Below are 18,760 nucleotides of genomic sequence, written 5' to 3'. Positions count from 1 at the left end.
ATCACTGCCAAGGTGGCTGAACAAAGCAAAAGGTTTTTTTTAATTATTTGTAATAATTTGTAATAATTTGTAATTGCGGGTAGATTGCAGAGAAAAAAAAAAAAAAATTTAATCCATTTTGGAATAAGGCTGTAACATAACAAAATGTGGAAAAAGTTAATGTGAGTGAATACTTGCCGTAGGCACTGTATTTGCCAATATACAAGGTTACTATATAGTGCCACTTGTAGCCAGCATAATGGAAGAACGGAGGTGATGGTAGGCTGTCCAACAGTTGTTCAAGCACTTTTTATAGGTTAACAGTACAGATTTCATGAGTAAGGAGCCAGGTCTCAATGAATTGGCTTCCATTGAATCTGGATTCCTCACTGTAGTGGCTTAATGGTGCAACCCCTTTTCATTAAAAAGTACAGTGGTTTGCTGGGGGCTCTTCCTGGTTAGATGCATTAGTCTTGACGGGTGTATGGGAGGTTGGACCCAAACTGCATGACTCAAACAGAGATGTAATAAAGTCCCATCAGGGCATTATTCAGGGAATGTCCAGTGAGCGTAATAAAAAAAAAAGCAAAGATCATAGCCAGAATCCAGCCGAAACCAAAGTACAGTACCGAGGGAGAAGGCAGTCTCGAAATCGGTAAACCGTGCAAAAAGTCCAGCAAGCGGTCAGCGGGGCAGTAGTGCAGATGGACAGCAGGCAGGCTCAGGGTCGATGACGGCGCAAGAGTGAAGACCGAAGTCCGCTCTGCGGGGCAGAGGCACAAAGACAGCAGGCAAAGTTTGTGGTACAGGCAGGCAGTGGTCAACAAAACAGAAGTCAATAATCTTAGGTCAATAAACAGGCTTGGATCATAACAGGTAGACATAGCTTGACAAAACCACTTAACCGTGCACTGACAAACAGGAGGCAACAATTTCACAAAGACATGACATGAAACTGAGCTTATATGCAGGTGTAGACAGGTGCAGACAATTAGCTTGAGAGCAGCATGAGTATGGAAATCAGGTGTGGAGGATTGACATGTTAATGAGAAAATTAGTCATCGTTAGTAATAAACCTATCCTGCCCTAGCGTTAGTAAATTAGTAAATGACATGCACAAGAAACGTAAGGTAATCATGAACACATGGTTAGAATGTTAGTATTACCCAATCCTGATCTAAAGTTAGTAGATTAGTAAGAAGACATGGGAAATTTAAACAATTAGGGAAGCGTGAGTGACAGAAAGGGAAGGAGAGAGAAAGCATGAATGCAAGGTTTGCAGAAAGACACAAAAAAGTATATGCTAAACAATGAACGGAACAACATAACATGAAAACATAAATTGTGACATAACAAGTTTGTGAAATGTGACATGAATAAACTACATCACGTGACATGACAAGACTAACAATTAAATCGTAACAACTAAACATGAAATGTAACATGACATGAAAATGAAACGTAATAGGAAATAAAACATAAAAACATGGCGAGACTAGAACAACATAATACGTGACATGACAATAATATAACTAAAACAATAACTAAACATGAAACATGATGTGACAAGCATGAAATGTGACATGTCTGATAAAATTAGAGCCATCCCAGTGTTGACCATTTATTCACACAATTTCACAGTGTTACCAGCTTTGTGAAATGTTAAAGTACATGAGTACATCTTGAGATGTACTCAATATTAATTACTGAGTTTGTCGTCAATGCAGTGAAGTCACAAGGGTCTCCTTGGCAATATCACTAATCAAGCTTACAAACCATAAAACTCCCAACATCAGGCACTGTCTTTGCCTCCTCAGCGCTGCTTGCTCATTTTGAAACAAGTGGGCAATAAGTCTTCATACACTCACTCCAATCCCCAGATGGAACTGACTTATGTGGGGAATTAAAATGTCAGCCGTCATCTTTGTGACCTTCATAGGTTATACCAGATGGTCTCACGGAAAGCAATTTTTATTATTTTTGCAATCTGCACTGCATACGCCTTGTGGTGATTGCCATGAATGTTATGGTTTTGGATAAAAACAGTAGCAACAGTGAAGACTGACTGTAGACAGGCAGAATTGCCTCACAGGAACCCGTGCTATGAATGTCTTTAAGGTAATGGGACAAGCACCCAACCCATACCCATAACAGCTGTTAAAGATAACTACCATCAGGCAAGCTATTGTGATAAACCAGTAGTGTGTCGAGCCAATCTTTCAAGCTCCTTAAATTGATCTTTGTCTGATGTTCTGCAGCACAGCTCCAGTAACAAGTAACAAGTAACAAATAACAGTGTTGAATAGACATGGGGAAACACATGTAAAACAAGGCCAAAACAAGCTGAACTATATACAAATCATGCGATTAATATTACGTTTAAATTTCCCACTATTTAAGGATATGTTTGTTACCTGGCAACACTCTCTTTCCTGTACAAGTGTATGCCTGAGCAAGACAGTATATCTTTTAAACCAGAAGAGCCAGGGGAGAAAAACTAAAACAGTTTTTCAGATTCTAATATCAAACAGGTGTTCAGTATAGTGTGTATGTACTGTACACTCACTGAGCACTTTATTAGGTGGACCTGTACACCAGCTTGTTAATGCAAATATTTAATCAGCCAATCATGTGGCAAAAACTAAACACATGATGTCAGTAGCAGCAATAACCACAAATTACAACAGAGGTATGCAGAAGAGCATCTCTGAACCAACAACTCGTAAAACCTCTTAAGTGGATAGGCTACTGCTGCAGAAGACCAAAAAAATAAGTCTAATAAATACCTAATAAAGTGCTCACTGAGTGTATGTGTGCTTATAGACATTGATAAGTGTGTTTTATGCCAATAAGGAACTGTACCGTAGTGTAAACATGCAGAAATGTTGCAAGTTCAAATCTCAAGTGGGACACTTGCTGGAGTGCTGGAGTTGATTGCAAAATGGAAATGACACAGAGTATTCATTAAAATGCCTGCTTGTTTATGTTACCCCAATTAATAAAACATTCCTTGAAAAAGCAACACAAGCTTGCAAAGTTGTATATACTTTTGCTCGAATAAAAGGTTCTTCATCCCTGAAACAAAGGCAAACTTATTTATGGGAAATATTTGTCTTTGAGTTTGACCAGAGCATCAGTACACTTGTTGATATGCACGTTGTTCTGTAAGTAGATATAGACTCCGCCCAGATAAGCTGCTTCCCATTCTTAAAATCTAATTGACGCTTATGACTAGTCGACTTTTGGAGATTCCTTACCAACTGCTCGTGTCTTAACAAAGGGTAATACAATTTCGTTCGTTTTTATATTTCTACATTTAACCAATGTTGCAACAAGAATATTGTGCTTGTGCTCTGTGTATTGGTTAGCCTATTTATTGATTGACTGTTTCAGAGGGCTCGTAGTTTATATTGCAGAATGATACCTGAAATGATTGTAAGGCGCAGATATAAAGTCAGAGGCGTGTAGTATTATTCTCATTATTTTGTTTAGTGAAGAAAACTTAGCATTAAGACATTGAAACTTTCCAGGATATATTTTACTTCCACGTTGTATAAGGTTGCAGAATTACACGTTGAATAGGCTAAGTGTTAAGCTGCTATTCACGTACAATACTTTCGATATATATCTGCATGTGCTAAGATGCCCGTCAAGATCGTGTGAAAACGACTGACTATGGTTCTGGTTCTGGTGTTCATCTGTCATGCGCGATCCCCTGCTCAGTTGCGTTTCCTCCCGGCAGCTGGTGGAAATCATTGATGTCAACACAATGACGCTTGGAAAGATTTAGGCAATTGATTTGTAAGCAGTACTATCATGAGAGACTGTAGAAAGCTTTAGAGATACAGGAACAGACAAGATGGGAACGGATACAGGTATTGTTATCTTTGTCATTGCTTTTGTTGTTACGAATGTGCATAAGCGTGACGTTGCTGCGAATATTGATATTGGTTCTGTATGCTGTTAATGCGATTGAATAGATAACTATTTTTGGGTGGTATATACTTTTCCCGTATTTAGACTTTTCCCTGTAAAATGACAAATGAGCCAGGAATATTACATTTGATTTATAACGTAGACAATTCCCGTTACTCATTTGGAATCATGCTCAAGTTTTCCCACTTGCTTTCATAGAATTATCAAAATGTCATGAATAAATATTATATTTACTGGGGCCAGTGATTTTGAATTAATTACCTGTAATGAGAGACAGAGAGTGTGATTTAGATGGTTAATTTAAAAATAATAATATGTATGTATGTATTTTTCTAGTTTTGCTACAAATGGGAAAATGTACACCAATAAATATGATGCTAAAGGTTAATGCATTGGAGATACATCTGAGAGCATTATTTCATTTCACTTGAACCAATTTGTCTGTGACAGGATAATTAGTTGGCAATTGATATGCCAGCCATTATACAGTATAAGGACAAATAGGAAAAGGAAGAAAAGTCAATCTATTTTTGAATGTCATCAGCTAGTCAGAACGAGAGTTCTGAATGTCATCAGCTAGTCAGAACGAGAGTTTGGGGGGTCATGATGTGTCATAGCCAAATGCTGGCTATAACACATTGTAGTCTGCAGAAATTGTACCTTACGGCAGGTTATTCTGATTTCATTAAACACGGCTGGTCATTAGTCATTCATTAGTCATTCATCAGAAGTTAATTTTATCAATAATAATCAGTTATGTTTTTGAAGCTAGTAATTACCTCGAAAAATTCAATAAGCTTTCGAATTACAGCTCTAGGGCCCTAATGAACAGAGCATAATAATAATAATAATAATAATAATAATAATAATAATAATAATAATAATACAATGAAAGAAAGATAGAACAAGACGGGTATAGTCTAGAGGTCATACAACAAAAGTAGCATGAACAAAAAGAAAAGCAATTCAGTGCAGGGCTGCAGGGCACTCTCTGTGTGAGACAAAGAGTAACCTCTGTGTGACCTCTGTGTGATGAGCCTGGGAGTTTCTGGGTGACACCAAAGACTGTACACCTCATCATCAGACTGCCAGCCACAGTGAGTTTCAACACAAGCTTCTGTGCTAGGGTGTAGGTCTTCAGCTGAATATGCTCCACCTCGACAAGTATTTTAGTCTTAAATTTAAACTTAAAATCTTGTTTCTATATTGCCAACAAGGCGAGACAGTTTGATTTATTTCAAAGTTTGTCAATGTTTACTTGTCAAGCAAACAGTAACTTAATACATTACAGTACATTATAGTCATTTAGCAGACAATCTTATCCAGAGCGATGTACAATAAGTACGATGTACAAAAAAGTGCTCATCAAAACCAGGGACCAGTGCGCTGAAAACCCTAGAGGGAAGTATGCTTCCAAGTGCTAGAGTTATCACGTGGATAAAAACTTGAACCCTTGTAATAATCAGATCACTGTCCAAGTAGCAATACCACGGTTCGCAGCTAGAACAGCCAGAATACTAAAATAATTAAACACATGTGCCATTATTACATATATCATAGGAGCTAATATTTCCTACTTGAGGGAAATAAATCAACGCATCTGATAGATCTTTGGTTTTGGTTTCCCAGAGAAGCACCTCACATGACCTTTAGAGAAGTGGCTTGTTCTTGAGGTGGGCAAAGGGGGTGACGTGATGTAAGTATGCAGACACCATGGGCCTTAAGGTGGAGATTTAGGTCACCTGCTCTCAGCTGACGCCCAGGTCTGCACCGCTCCCATCATGGGGTATTAGTGGCCAGGAGTCCTTGCACCAAGGGACAGACAGAAGTGTGCTGTCCTCAGCAGGAATGTAGAGCCTAAATTCAGAAATGATCCAGCTGGTTATCTGCGCTGTGAGGAGCAGTTCTTCATCACAAGAAAAAAAAGTCCTTATTTTTTGGCTGTTCTTAGATCACAGGTTTGAACAACCCTACAGGAACTACAGAAAGTCTATGTCTGTGTAATGTTGTGACATCACATTCATTAGTAAATTACCTGAGCAGCAATTAGCACTGTGGGGTAGAATCACTGAATCATTTGCCATTTGAGATGAATGGTTCTGTGCTGGCTGTGTGCTTGCAGTCTGACCTAAAAGTTACAGGGATCACACCTAACAGACAGCAGCCTGACTGGGCTATGTCACCTTGGTGAACTTGACCCACACTGGTGATTATGGAGATGACTGTGACCTTGTCTGTTCCCAATGGCTTCTCACTGGAAGACCAGAGGCAGCCCTGATGAACTGGACTTACCGTGTTGTATCTACACATCAGGGGGTTTCCAGACTGTTCTAAAGATGAAGCTACTGTTGTCAGTGATCCGACTTTATTGTTTTTTGGTCCTGTTGATTAATTCACTCTGAAAACCCATCCGCTTTGTTACTTGGCATACCCATATGTCATATTTTATCGTAGAATACTTGTATACAAATTGATCAATCAATTTTCCCTGTTTGTCTTCCTGGTAGATATCCCTACTGAAATTAACATTGGCATCATGGGTCGCAAGGAAGAACTTGGTCCCTGGAAGAAGAGCACGGACAACATCCGCGATGTGTTTGACTTTGTGGAAGTGCTGGGATCGTAAGTCGTTTATACAATGCTCTCATGTGCATATCTATCTATATATCTTCACTGTAGCTCAGACTTGAGGCCAACATGGAACATTACATTACATTACATTACAATATTGGCACTTGGCAGACACTCTTATCCAGAGCAACGTACAATTGATTAGACTAAGCAGGAGACAATCCTCCCCTGGAGCAATGTAGGGTTAAGGGCCTTGCTCAAGGGTCCAACGGCTGTGCGGATCTTATTGTGGTGACACCGGGATTAGAACCACCGACCTTGCGTGTCCCAGTCATTTACCTTAACCACTACTCTACAGGCCAGAAGACCTCTGGAACATTTATGGGCACCTACGATACGTGTGTGATAGGGGCTAAAGTCTTGAAAACACTAGCTCAGATCTATGACAACGCAATTCACATTATTTCCTGCCTCAGGCAAAAGAGCTCTTCAAAGACATGGTTTCCATGGCAAAATTTCCTAATTGGCTAGTTTTAGAATCAAAGTTTCCCAGACACTGCCCCCCCTTAATTCCATCACATCTCCCTTGGAAACAGGGCATTATTCAGCATATCTACAGAACACCTGGCAACTTCCCCTGTATTTAAAGTGACTCCGGGGGGTTTCATATTTGCCATTGTGCTCAATAATAAGCTATTGCAAAGCAGAAGTAGCTGGATGTGTTGCATGCCTATGAAATAATCCACAAATATCATCTGGTGCCTGGCAGCCCAGACTGTACATGGTTTTATAACTAAAGCCAGGGCTTAATGGAATGTACATTTGAGGTACATAATGGAATGAAATGGAACAGTGACCGTTCACATTTAGTATTTGGACCATTAGCATTAGCTGTTTATCTGAGGCTGTTTCAGCGGGGACTGTTAGCATTAACCGTTTATCTGAGGCTGTTTCAGCGGGGACTGTTAGCATTAGGCGTTTATCTGAGGCTATTTGCCTACAAACCAAGTGAAGTGGATTTGTTTCAGGTCTTAATGATATGTAGACATTACGAAATGCGTAAACAATTTTACAAGCTTATCAAGGTTGGCAACACATTCAGTTTCCAAAAGTCTGAGATGATCCCTTCCTGGACTGACACTGTCTGTTGCATAAGGGATTTGAGCCCTAATCCACGTGCGAGGACAGCTGTACCCAGCACTCTTCAAGTTAGAGCATGATAGCGTCATGGCAGAGGAAATCAAATTAATCTGCTTGGCAATGTAGAAGCTGAGGCCTCCCTCCCTCCCACACGCACATGCATATGCACATGCACACATCACACAAACACACACCACATGCACAAATATGCACACATAACTTTAACAATGATTAATGATGCATCATATACAGGCAACACAGATGTGTACATATAAAAAGAGGGACTATTTATCTTGGGTGAAGACTTCATTTGGCGCAAATGTCTCCTCATTTCCATTTCCTGTTAAAGGTGTCTCTGTCTGTGGTTATCCATGTACATGAACCACATCTTGTTGGATTGGAATTTTCTAAACAAGAATATCATCTCCTAAAGGTGGACATGTGGGGGCGACATGGCTCAGGCAGTAAGAGCAGTCGCCTGGCAGTCGGAGGGTTGCCGGTTCGATCCCCCGGCCGGGCTGTGTCGAAGTGACCCTGAGAAGACACCTAACCCCCATTTGCTCCTGACGAGCTGGTCGGTGCCTTGCATGGCAGCCGACCGCCGTTGGTGTGTGAATGTGTGTATGAATGGGTGAATGAGAAGCATCAATTGTACAGCGCTTTGGATAAAGGCGCTATATAAATTCCAACCATTTACCTTTTACATGTGATGGCGTAGTGTCAATGGGCCTCATGCAAAAACCACTTGTACGAATTTGTTCTTAAATTGCTTAAATCTCTTAAAACAAGTGACTTGAGAACTTGGGGCATTCACCCATTTTCTTTCTCACAGACTTTTTTCTTGGGTAGGAGCAACATTTACGAGTGGTCTCGACCTGTCATACGAGTTAAACGAGACTTCTGCAGTGCATGTCAGTGCAGCTCGCCTGGCACACCAAACTCGGGTCAAACTTTCAAATAGGTCTTACAGATCAAATATGAATCAAGATTCAGCAACGGCATTGCTTATTTCTCACCTCAAATGTTTTCAGAAACATATTTTAGTGGACTGTATAAGGAAAAAAATACAATAGTTTATCAACTGTCCCCATAATATTATGTTTTGCCAAAAATTAAGGAACCGTGGTCTACCCAATGAGGTATCAGTCCTCCCTAGATCTTGTTAATCTTATGAGCTCTTCGTTTGAAAAAAGATTAATTTATGATAAGAATACGAAAGTGTTCTTGCATGACGCCCATTTTACTACTTAAATATTTCATTAATGTAATATTACAATGTATGTAATGTATCGATGTAATTCAATCTGAAATTGAATATGACTTCTCAAAAAGAATAAGATCTTATTGCTGCAATGGCATTTTTGTAGCAGACAGAGAAGGCAGTGCGCTGTGTTAGTGTGTGCAGATTGTCTGGTTCTGTAACTGGGGAGTATAAAATTGCGCTCCACCCACATGGTGTGTCAGGATTGCTGGTGTGAAGCTGATGAGGACAACTATGCTATACTGTCTCAGGAGGGTGCCGTTCCTAACATTTAAAGACTGTACTCATGGCATTGGCTGGTTTAGCTCACCTTGTGGGTCTGCTCTGTCTGGCTGTGCAGAGGGGCATTCTCGGAGGTGTTCATGGTGAAGGAGAGGGAGACGGGGAAGTGCTTCGCTCTGAAGTGTGTGAAGAAGAAGCACCAGAAGGACAACAACCTGGAGAATGAGATCGCCGTGCTGCGGAGGTGAGAGGTCGCTCGAGGAGCCTCATGATTCACCGATCCTGCGTCCCATGCTTTCAGTGTGGAGATCTGTGTAATGGTGTAATGAGTTAGACAAGTTGGGATTTGGCAAAGGGACATGACATTTTTATTTAGCTGAGCTAACCCTGCTACAATCACCAGATTAATCTACAAGGTCTAAGTTCTTATCTTTGTTCTTACCATTCCAAGTACTTGGAACTGTACTTCCCTCTAGGGCCTTTCAGCTGACTTGTCCCTGGTTGTGGTTATGTCGCTCAATGGTGTGAAAAGAAATGCAAGAGGGGAAATTAGTGCAAAACAATTTCTAAATGAGCCTTGCAATGACACTTAAAATCTTATTTTTGTCTTAATTTAAAAATATTCACTTACTTTAAGTTGCTTTTTGCTTGAAAAGTGCAATTGTCTTACCCCATGTTGAACTGTAAACTGTCAAGAAAACAGTAAAACGTCCAATCTAATTGGTAATCTTTATGGTAGCAAGATTGAATTATTTTCTGCTTTTTGTAGTGTGGATACAAAGTGAAAGTTGAATATTTTATTTGAGGGTCAAGGTTTATTACAGAGATCTCAGTCAAATACTGGAAGGACACACAGTCTGCTAGTCACTGGTGGCCATTCATTTTAGTGACTGATTGGCAAAAGAGGCTCATCTGTCTTCCAAGGAATTAAATTGACTGTTGATTGAACGGAAATAACAAAAAGCAGCACGGCAGCAAGGAGGTCCTGGGTTTGAATCCTGGTCGGCCGGGGCCTCTCTGTGTGGAGTTTGCATGTTCTCCCCGTGTCTGCGTGGGTTTCCTCCGGGTACTCTGGTTTCCTCCCACAGTCCAAAGACATGCAGGTTAAATTGCCCGTAGGTATGAGTGTGTGAGTGAATGGTGTGTGTGCTCTGCGATGGACTGGCGACCTGTCCAGGGTGCATTCCTGCCTTTCGCCCAATGTATGCTGGGATAGGCTCCAGCCCCCCTGCGACCCTGTTCAGGATAAGTGGGTTTGGATAATGAATGAATGAATGGTCTCATTCCATTATTAGTTATATAAGAATGCTTGTTGGAAAATAAATCTAAGAATTAAAACATTAGTGCTAGAATGAGCATCATTGTGATTGGTCCTTGGAATGTAAATTTCAGAATTTCCACTACATCATTCGAATGAGTATCATAGATCAAGTCGTGTCATAGTTGTGGGGGTATCTGAATAGGGAGCCATCGTAGATAATCATCATTTTAGTATTGTAATGAATAATAATGTCGGGAAATTACATTCAATCGTTAAATAAATGAGACCATCAGAGGAATTTTGGCAAAAACAAACCGAACAGGTCTCGGGTGATATCCTTCTGTGGTTACAGATTGGATAGATGATCTAATTCTATAGCCTGAGGGCATCACTCCCTGGCATCATCTTCTATCTCATGAAATCCCTTGTCAACTACATTATGATCATAACCATGAAAAGACTAACTAGCTAGTATAACTAACCAGACTACATAATTGATCATAATTTGTCAGTTTCACTTTTAATCACATCACATTGCATCACAATTTCATTTTATAGGCTAATGCCGTTAGCTGTTAGCCACAATCTTCTTGGCAATTAAATAAAAGTGCATATCCTGTGCACACAGTGGCTTTCTGGAATTTTGAAAATTTATATTATTTTATTATTTTTTAAAATACATTTTGTGCTCATTTAAAAGAAAGACTTGTAACCGTAGGAGCTGTGGTGGCGCAACAGGCTAATATGCAGCAGACTTGCGGTTGCAGTTCGCTGCAGTTGCACACCGGGGTTCGATTCTCGGTCCTGCCAAAAGTTTGGCTGGCTCACGTGGAGCAGCATCAATTGGCTCGCTGCTCCAGAGAGAGGGACTTGGCAGGGTTAGTAGATCGCCGCACAATAACAAGCACCTCGGGCACTTCAGAATCACGGTTACAACTTGGTAGGCGAGACGGCTTGAAGAAGGCGTGTCGCTCTCCCGTTGGCCGCCGAGGGACAGGGTGTGGGCGGTGTATCTAATACTAGCTCTAATTGAATCAGACGGGGTCCAATTGGCTACCAAATTGGGAGAAAAAAAAAAAAAAAAAAAAAAAAAAAAAAAAGACTTGTAACCAACCACTTTGTTCATTTCCTATGGAAACTCCATCAAACTTTCCCCCTCAGGGGGTGGGCCAGGAAAGATTATGATGTATTTGTGGGTGCGTCCACTCTTGGAAACTGGATGTATTGTGATTGGAATGTCAATCTTAGAATGAGAAGTACAGTATTGTGTTAGACTGAGCATCATTGTGACTGGTGTGTAATCTCATTATCTCTTGTCCCAGGATTAAGCACGATAACGTGGTGGGCCTGGAGGACTTCTATGAAAGTGACACTCATTATTACCTCGTCATGCAGCTGTGAGTGCCAAGCCCTGCTTATCCGTTCATTTGTGCGCTTATTCACCCAATCCTGATGTAGTTGGGTTCACATAAATGAAGGCCAGGTTTCAGGCAGAATTGGTTGCTAGGCAGTGGGGTTCATTTATGACAAGAAAAAAAGCTCTCTGTTTCTCGCTGTCTCATTTTCTTGCTCTCTCATTCTCTATTCTCTCTCTGCCCCTCACTCTGTTTCTCTCATTCTCACTCTCTCTTTCTTGTTCTTGCTCTCGCTCTCTCCTTACAGCTCCTCGTAAGAACTCTTATTAAATGTTTATGGGCAGCTGTAACTTGGGAACTGAATGTGTGCCCAATCGGTGTCTGCACTCACAGTCTTTGCTGCCTGTCTCTCTCCTCAAATCTATGTGTGCAGTGTGCTGTATAAGCTGTTTAACTCTTCACATTATCCACTATTGTGCAAAAGTGGCCAGTAGGGGTCAGTAATGAGTGGTCAGACCTCTGTCTCAGATTGGAACGTCACTGAAAGAAGGAGGAATGGAGAGGGTGTTAATAGAGAGGGGCTGTGTTCGAAACTGTATACTAGTCATTCAAAACCGCATACTACATACTCCTCATACTAAATCTCTGGCAGATTTTCATTGAAATGTAGTATGAGTAGTATGCTAAGCCAGCAATAGTTCAGCGTGTGCAGTTTGCCAGATGGGGTACATTCTTAACAAATGTCCCAATGATGCATCCCCTCTCTCATTTCTGTTCCATCCAGTGTTTTGGGCGGTGAGTTGTTTGACCGCATCCTGGACCGTGGCGTGTATACGGAGAAGGATGCCAGCAAGGTGATTCGACAGGTGCTCCAAGCGGTCGACTACCTGCACCAGAACAGCATTGTGCACCGTGACCTAAAGGTATGCAGTCCGTATATCGACATTGTAGAATTTAAAGGTTCTAACTGACATTTCTGATAGAAATTAGTTAGAAAGAAATCTGTTATTTGTCTGGTGATTTGATAGGATTTTTATATTGTATGTTTGGGTGTCATTTTGAAAATCCCAAAGAGTCCTCATCCTGAACTGATTAACTGTAAACACCTGAACCCCGTTCTGAGAGAATTTGAAGTCAATGGGGAAATATGATTGATCATTGATTATACTTGATTAAAATGTGTTTGTGAAGCCAGTGTTTTTATCCAGGGATGTGCCTTTCAGTAAAGCCGCTCAAATTTAGCTTTGGGATCAACTCTCTGTCCCTCAACAGCCAGAGAATCTGCTGTACTACAGCCAAGATGAGAATGCCAAAATTATGATCAGTGACTTCGGCCTTTCCAAGATGGACGACCTCTGCGCCATGTCCACTGCCTGTGGCACACCAGGATATGTGGGTAAGGAGATACAGTCTTCCTTCTAGCCCTGACCCTGGGTCAGTTAAAACCTTTCCTCACATTATGGCTGTGGTTGGAGCAATATTTGGCAGTTAAGATGCTGGATCACGTGTTTTACTGCGAGAAAGAAATCTCTCAATTAACTGGGAACCAATATTGCAGTTATGTCATATCAAAATATTTTTATTTGGGATTTGCCACCATGTAGTCCTTCTGTTGTTAATTTGAATTCTGATGCAAACCGATTTGATTATAAAACGAACCCTAGAGGTGCAGAAAAAAGGAAGGGAAAACTTTTTAAACTTCAAATTGAATTGGTGTTTTCCCAACTTCGCAGCTCCTGAAGTACTGGCTCAGAAGCCTTATGGCAAAGCTGTGGACTGCTGGTCTATTGGAGTCATCACATATATCCTGTGAGTACCGCTTTGGAGACCAGAGCTCATAGGGTTTATGATGTGGTAATTCTGTGTATTGGCCCTGAGTGTAGGTGTGTTTCCATTGGACCAGCTGTATCTGCAGGAGACTGGATGTGCTGCTGTCCATCTACTGGTGCACAAAAACACATTTATATTACAAGCTAGACCATTGTAAAATATCATTTTTTAGTCACAATGCTCTTGCCTCGTCTGGTGTATACAGAAGAAAATTGATTGATCCAATATAATGTGCAAGTGAGCAGGGAAGACACAATTGGAGAGAAGCTGTGCAGATTTATCTTTGGAAATATGAGTATACAGTCATTGGCTGGTGATGCCAGTCAAAATGTGAGCTCTGAGGATGTCCAAGGGTCATCGGTTCTACAATGAAAGGCAGCCTTCAAGGACATACACACAGTGTGTCTATGCAGTGTTATAGAAACCTTTAACAAAGGGAATGCCTTGAATTTTCTACAACTCTGCTTCAGAAATGTAGCTCAAGATTTCAACATGGATGGAATCCCATGCATGTTCTTCATCGATATATAAAGAAAAGACAAAACGGTCACATTCTATGAACTCTATTGGTGCACATACTGTATCAGCTACAGAGAGAAATTTGTCTCTTGAGACAAGGCATTTGGTGTGTTTTCTGACTGTAAAAATCTCTTATGTAACAGTAGCATAATTTCACCATATTTGGTGAAGCTTTGGGCTTTTGGCTTTTTACTACTACCAGAGGACAGTGTTGTGAGACAGATGATAGTTGTGATAGATTGCCCTCTTTTGGAACATGCGCCGTCACAGAGGCAACAGGAAATGTCATAATACTTTGGTGTTGTGTAAAATAATCAAACTTAATTATTTAATTTAATTGAATTGGGTTTTATATTATCTCTCTTTCTCTGTCCCTCCCTCCCTCTCTTTCTCTCTTGCTCTCAATCTTGCTCTCTCGCTCTCTCTCTTTGTCTCAATCTCACACTCAATATCTCTCTTTCTCTCTCTTCCTCTCTCCTTGCCCCTCTCCCTCTCTTTCTCTCTCCCTCCGTCTCTCAGGTTGTGTGGGTACCCCCCTTTCTACGAGGACACAGAGGCTGAGCTCTTCTCTAAGATCATGAAGGCACAGTATGAGTTTGACTCGCCCTTCTGGGACAACATCTCGCAGTCTGGTGAGCCGCCATGTCACTGTCATGTGATTAAATGCCATGGCCCTGAGGGGGCCTGATCCGAGCAGGAGGACCACGCTATGGCAGCTGCTCATTCACACCACCGGCCGTGTCCTCTGTGTTCTTCCAGCCAAGGACTTCATCCGCAACATGATGCAGAAAAACCCCAACATGCGCTACACCACTGAGGAGGCCCTCAGACACCCATGGTGAGCAAGGCTTGGTAGTGGAGGTCTGAGGTGTCAGTCAAGTGGACTGACCGACAAGGGCGCCACCAGGGACAAGATTTCACATTGGGCCCCACCACCCCACATGCTATTTTCTCACATTTCTTGAGGGCCAGTCAGGGCCCTTGGAATCATTCTAACCTAGCCCCCCCCCCCCCCCCCTTACGGGTTGTGTGATTATCTAATCAGATTTTTTCATTTATCCTTGCTTATTAAAAACAACATTGTGGGCCGCTTACAGTGTACCCCACTTCCTCTGCAGGATAATTGGGCATACAGCCAGGAGCCAGGATATCTACTATTCTGTCAGTGTGCAGATCCAGAAGAACTTCGCCAGGTCCAAGTGGAGAGTGAGTTCAGATTTAATGTTGGATGCAAGTACATCACAGAGTGAAATGCTCCCAAATCTTTGCATGGAAATGGAAATTTCTTGAATGTGGGCTGTCTGTGAAGAAGTTCACCTTGCTGTTATCTATTCAGATTTGAATTGTCTGTAGGATTTCTTGTCATTTTTTGTTGTGTGATTTAACCCTTTACAGTGTACGATCACAAATATGTGATTTAAATGCTCTTAACTGAACATTCCATAGCTGATGTGGCCATCACTACTGGAAATAGAAAGTAATCAAGCTCTAGAACATTGACTTAGAATAAAAAAGAAATGAAAAAAGAACAATACATTTTAAGAATATTAAATTGAGCCCTTAAACGGAGATGTGTGCCTGTTTGTTTATGATGCAGCAAGCCATCAATGCCACGGTAGCCATCAACCACATGAGAAAACTAAAGATGGCCAGTTCTGAGGCCTGCATCAAACAGAAGGAGGGGTCTGATTCAGCCATCCACACCATTGGTGCCCACTCCTCTGGCCCCGCCCATGATAACCCAGTTCCCAAGCACCAGGAGGACCATGGGAAAGTGCAGACGGCTGACGTGGCTCCATTGCCCAACGCCAGCGAGCCCAAGAGCCAGAGGACCTGCGTTAGCAAGCCGGTGCACGCCAACACTATCGGAGAGACAAGCAGGGCCTCCCACCGCTTTGAGCTGGACTCCCATGCCATGGCCAAAAGGTACCCTTTAATCTGATGTTCCAGAGACCCCCCAGTGTGTCAAACTGTCCGACTTACTAGCGCCCCGTTCCACAAAGCAAAATTACTGAGTTAGCTGGATAACTGCCCAAAATATAACCCAGAAAACAGCTCTTTTTACTTTAGTCCATGTTCCAGATTCGAGAGGGGTCCGGGTTTCACTCTGTGCAGTTATCTGGATAACGCAGTAATGCTGCTTCGTGGAACAGGCCCCAGGAGATGCTCATTGTGTAAAATATTGTGACCCAGTCAAAAAAGATGAAGGGTTTAGTAAACTGGAAGAATTCCCTGTGAGCCCTGAACACTGTGTGCGATCCTGTTCACAGTCCTCTGTTGGAATCATCTGTTTAGAAAACCGAATACAAATACATCAGTTTGGAACATGTAAAACCCCATTGCTTACACAAAAATTGTACTTCCCTCTAGGGTCTTTCAGTGAACTTATCCCTGGTTATGGGTATGCACTTTGTTGTACGTCGCTCTGGATAAGAGCGTCTGCCAAATGCCAATAATGTAATGTAATGTAATGTAAAAGCAATCAGGGATGGGCTACTGCAGTCCTGGAGGGCTGGTGTGTGTGTGTGCCGGTTTTTGTTTCCACCAATTACCCTGACTAAATGAGCTAACTGGCTGAATACACCAGCACTGGGGCACTCATAGATTAGACAGATTACAGTCACACAGAAAGAAAATAGTGATGCAAGTGTCTTCAGCTGTGTCATTCATACAGTTATCAAGAACTGTAGCTAAAATGTCAGATGGTATAAGTTTAGGGCAAATTAAATAATTAAGACCAGCAGTTGGCATGAATCCAGAAATGGATGCAGCTCTCTTGGCTCACCTCTGCTGTACATCTGGCGGCCTGTAGTGTAGTGGTTAAGGCCTGTAGTGTAGTGGTTAAGGCCTGTAGTGTAGTGGTTAAGGCCTGTAGTGTAGTGGTTAAGGCCTGTAGTATAGTGGTTAAGGCCTGTAGTGTAGTGGTTAAGGCCTGTAGCGTAGTGGTTAAGGCCTGTAGTGTAGTGGTTAAGGTATGTGACTGGGACACACTAGGTCAGTGGTTTGATCCCCAGTGTAGCCACAATAACATCCGCACAGCCGTTGGGCCCTTGAGCAGGGCCCTTAACCCTGCATTACTCCAGGGGAGGATTGTCTCCTGCTTAGTCTAATCAACTGTACATCGCTCTGAATAAGAGCCTCTGCCAAATGCCATTAATTTAATGTAATGTAATGTACATCCCTCTTGCAGAAGAAATGCAAGTTGTTTTGTTGTTGTTGTTTTGCAGCTGTGAGTCCATCACCAAGTCTGCCAACAGGCAGGGCCAGGCCCTCCAGACTGGGGTGTGCTCCGTCATGTGAACCAGCCCAGCTGCCTGCATCATGGGGGCTTTAGAGGTAATGTCCCCCTTCCCCTCCCCTCCTCTTTCACACGTCTGCACATTAATCATTATTATAACTAACTACTACAGCTACAAATAATTATACTAATTTGTTATTTAGCTGAAGTTTTCATCTAAAGCGACATACAATTGCTTAGACCACCAACCTTCCGGGTCCAAGTCATGTTCCTTAGCCTCTAGTCATTTTAACAAACAGCACGTAGCATTAGCAGGCAATATGTTTATCTGCTTTTTGGCACCGGCCCTCACTTAACTTCTCTGTGTCTAAGATTCAAATCTCTCTCTTCCTTCTGTCCTTGGCCTCTCCCTCACCTCTGTCTCACTTCCTCTGTTCCCTTCTGCCTGTCGGGTCTCTCAGGTCAGACTGTTCCAACGGTGGGAGCCGGAATGGCGTCTGTGCCAGCTGCCCGGGCAAGCCTGTGCCACTTAGTCAGGGGCTGTTTCCATGGGGATGGTCTATCCGGAGGTGAAGGTCTGAGCCCAAAGGGTTTCAGGGGAGTGCCAAGACACACACACACACACACACACACTCACCCACTCCATGTGTATGGAGTTACAGACCCTTTGAAGTTGGTAACAGTGTAAAAGTGGTCTAGTGCCCTCTTGGAGTGATCCCACTCCTGACTCCTTGTATTTGAACACAATGGTCCACATTTCTTTTGTATCAATGTTACTATATTGACGCTAAAGCTCTAGGTATTAATACCAAATGATTTTATAATACAGTACATTTTTCTGTGCACATTCTCGAGTTGACAATGTGTATGTTGTGCTGCGCTTTGATCAGTGAATTGGACCTCCACACCAATAGACCGACAGCATACATTATATTTATAATAAGCAAAGTGATGTATTATTTTCCTGCTTTCGAGCATTTTACATGGACAGTAGCCAGACAGTAAAATCTATACTTTCTTACGCTATGAACTGAATATGGGGATTTTGATATTATCCGATCCTCAGTTCCTCTTGTAATGCAGCTAGAGCTGTGTGTGTGGTTAAACTGCATGGCCGCTGCATTGTAGAGGTGGTCTGCTGAGGTTCAGAGGGGTGCTGCCATTTTACCTGCCTGCTCACATCTTGAAACTACTGTTAAAGAGATTATACACAGCAGTTTGCGTTCTGAGGGGCTCCTACGGCCGTTTCAGTGCTGCCCCCATCAGAACTGTGCAGTGATAGCCTGTGTCTGTATTGTGAGAATATCATATGAATTGTTTTTCTTTTGCATTACCAATAAATACCTGAGTATACACAGCCCGGTACTCCTGTGGTCCTTTCCAATGATATCGCCCGGGATTAAGGATGTGGATATGGATAAGGAAGCTTTTTGTGTTCAGCCGTTCTG

General features: G+C 42.0%; 1 protein-coding gene across 2 annotated transcripts; it reads left to right on the top strand.

Annotated features, from left to right (window-relative positions):
• Positions 1-3,172: 3,172 nt before the first annotated feature.
• Positions 3,173-18,670, top strand: LOC133109774 (calcium/calmodulin-dependent protein kinase type 1D-like). 2 transcript variants are annotated; one of them, XM_061219355.1, is made up of 13 exons: positions 3,173-3,260; positions 6,423-6,537; positions 9,228-9,353; positions 11,693-11,767; positions 12,510-12,648; positions 12,998-13,121; positions 13,459-13,534; positions 14,594-14,706; positions 14,834-14,912; positions 15,193-15,280; positions 15,672-16,000; positions 17,302-17,410; positions 17,774-18,670. In XM_061219355.1, exons 2-12 carry the CDS (start codon positions 6,452-6,454, stop codon positions 17,372-17,374), a joined length of 1,308 nt encoding a protein of 435 aa, XP_061075339.1. In that variant the 5' UTR covers positions 3,173-3,260; positions 6,423-6,451; the 3' UTR covers positions 17,375-17,410; positions 17,774-18,670. The 2 variants fall into 2 exon arrangements, with proteins under 2 accessions (XP_061075339.1, XP_061075337.1); XM_061219353.1 differs by lacking the exon at positions 3,173-3,260 and adding an exon at positions 3,710-3,854.
• The last annotated feature ends 90 nt before the right edge of the window (positions 18,671-18,760 follow it).

Source organism: Conger conger, chromosome 14 (assembly GCF_963514075.1).
Source record: "Conger conger chromosome 14, fConCon1.1, whole genome shotgun sequence".
NCBI classification, from domain to species: domain Eukaryota; kingdom Metazoa; phylum Chordata; class Actinopteri; order Anguilliformes; family Congridae; genus Conger; species Conger conger.
This window is presented reverse-complemented; position numbering and strand designations above follow the sequence as displayed.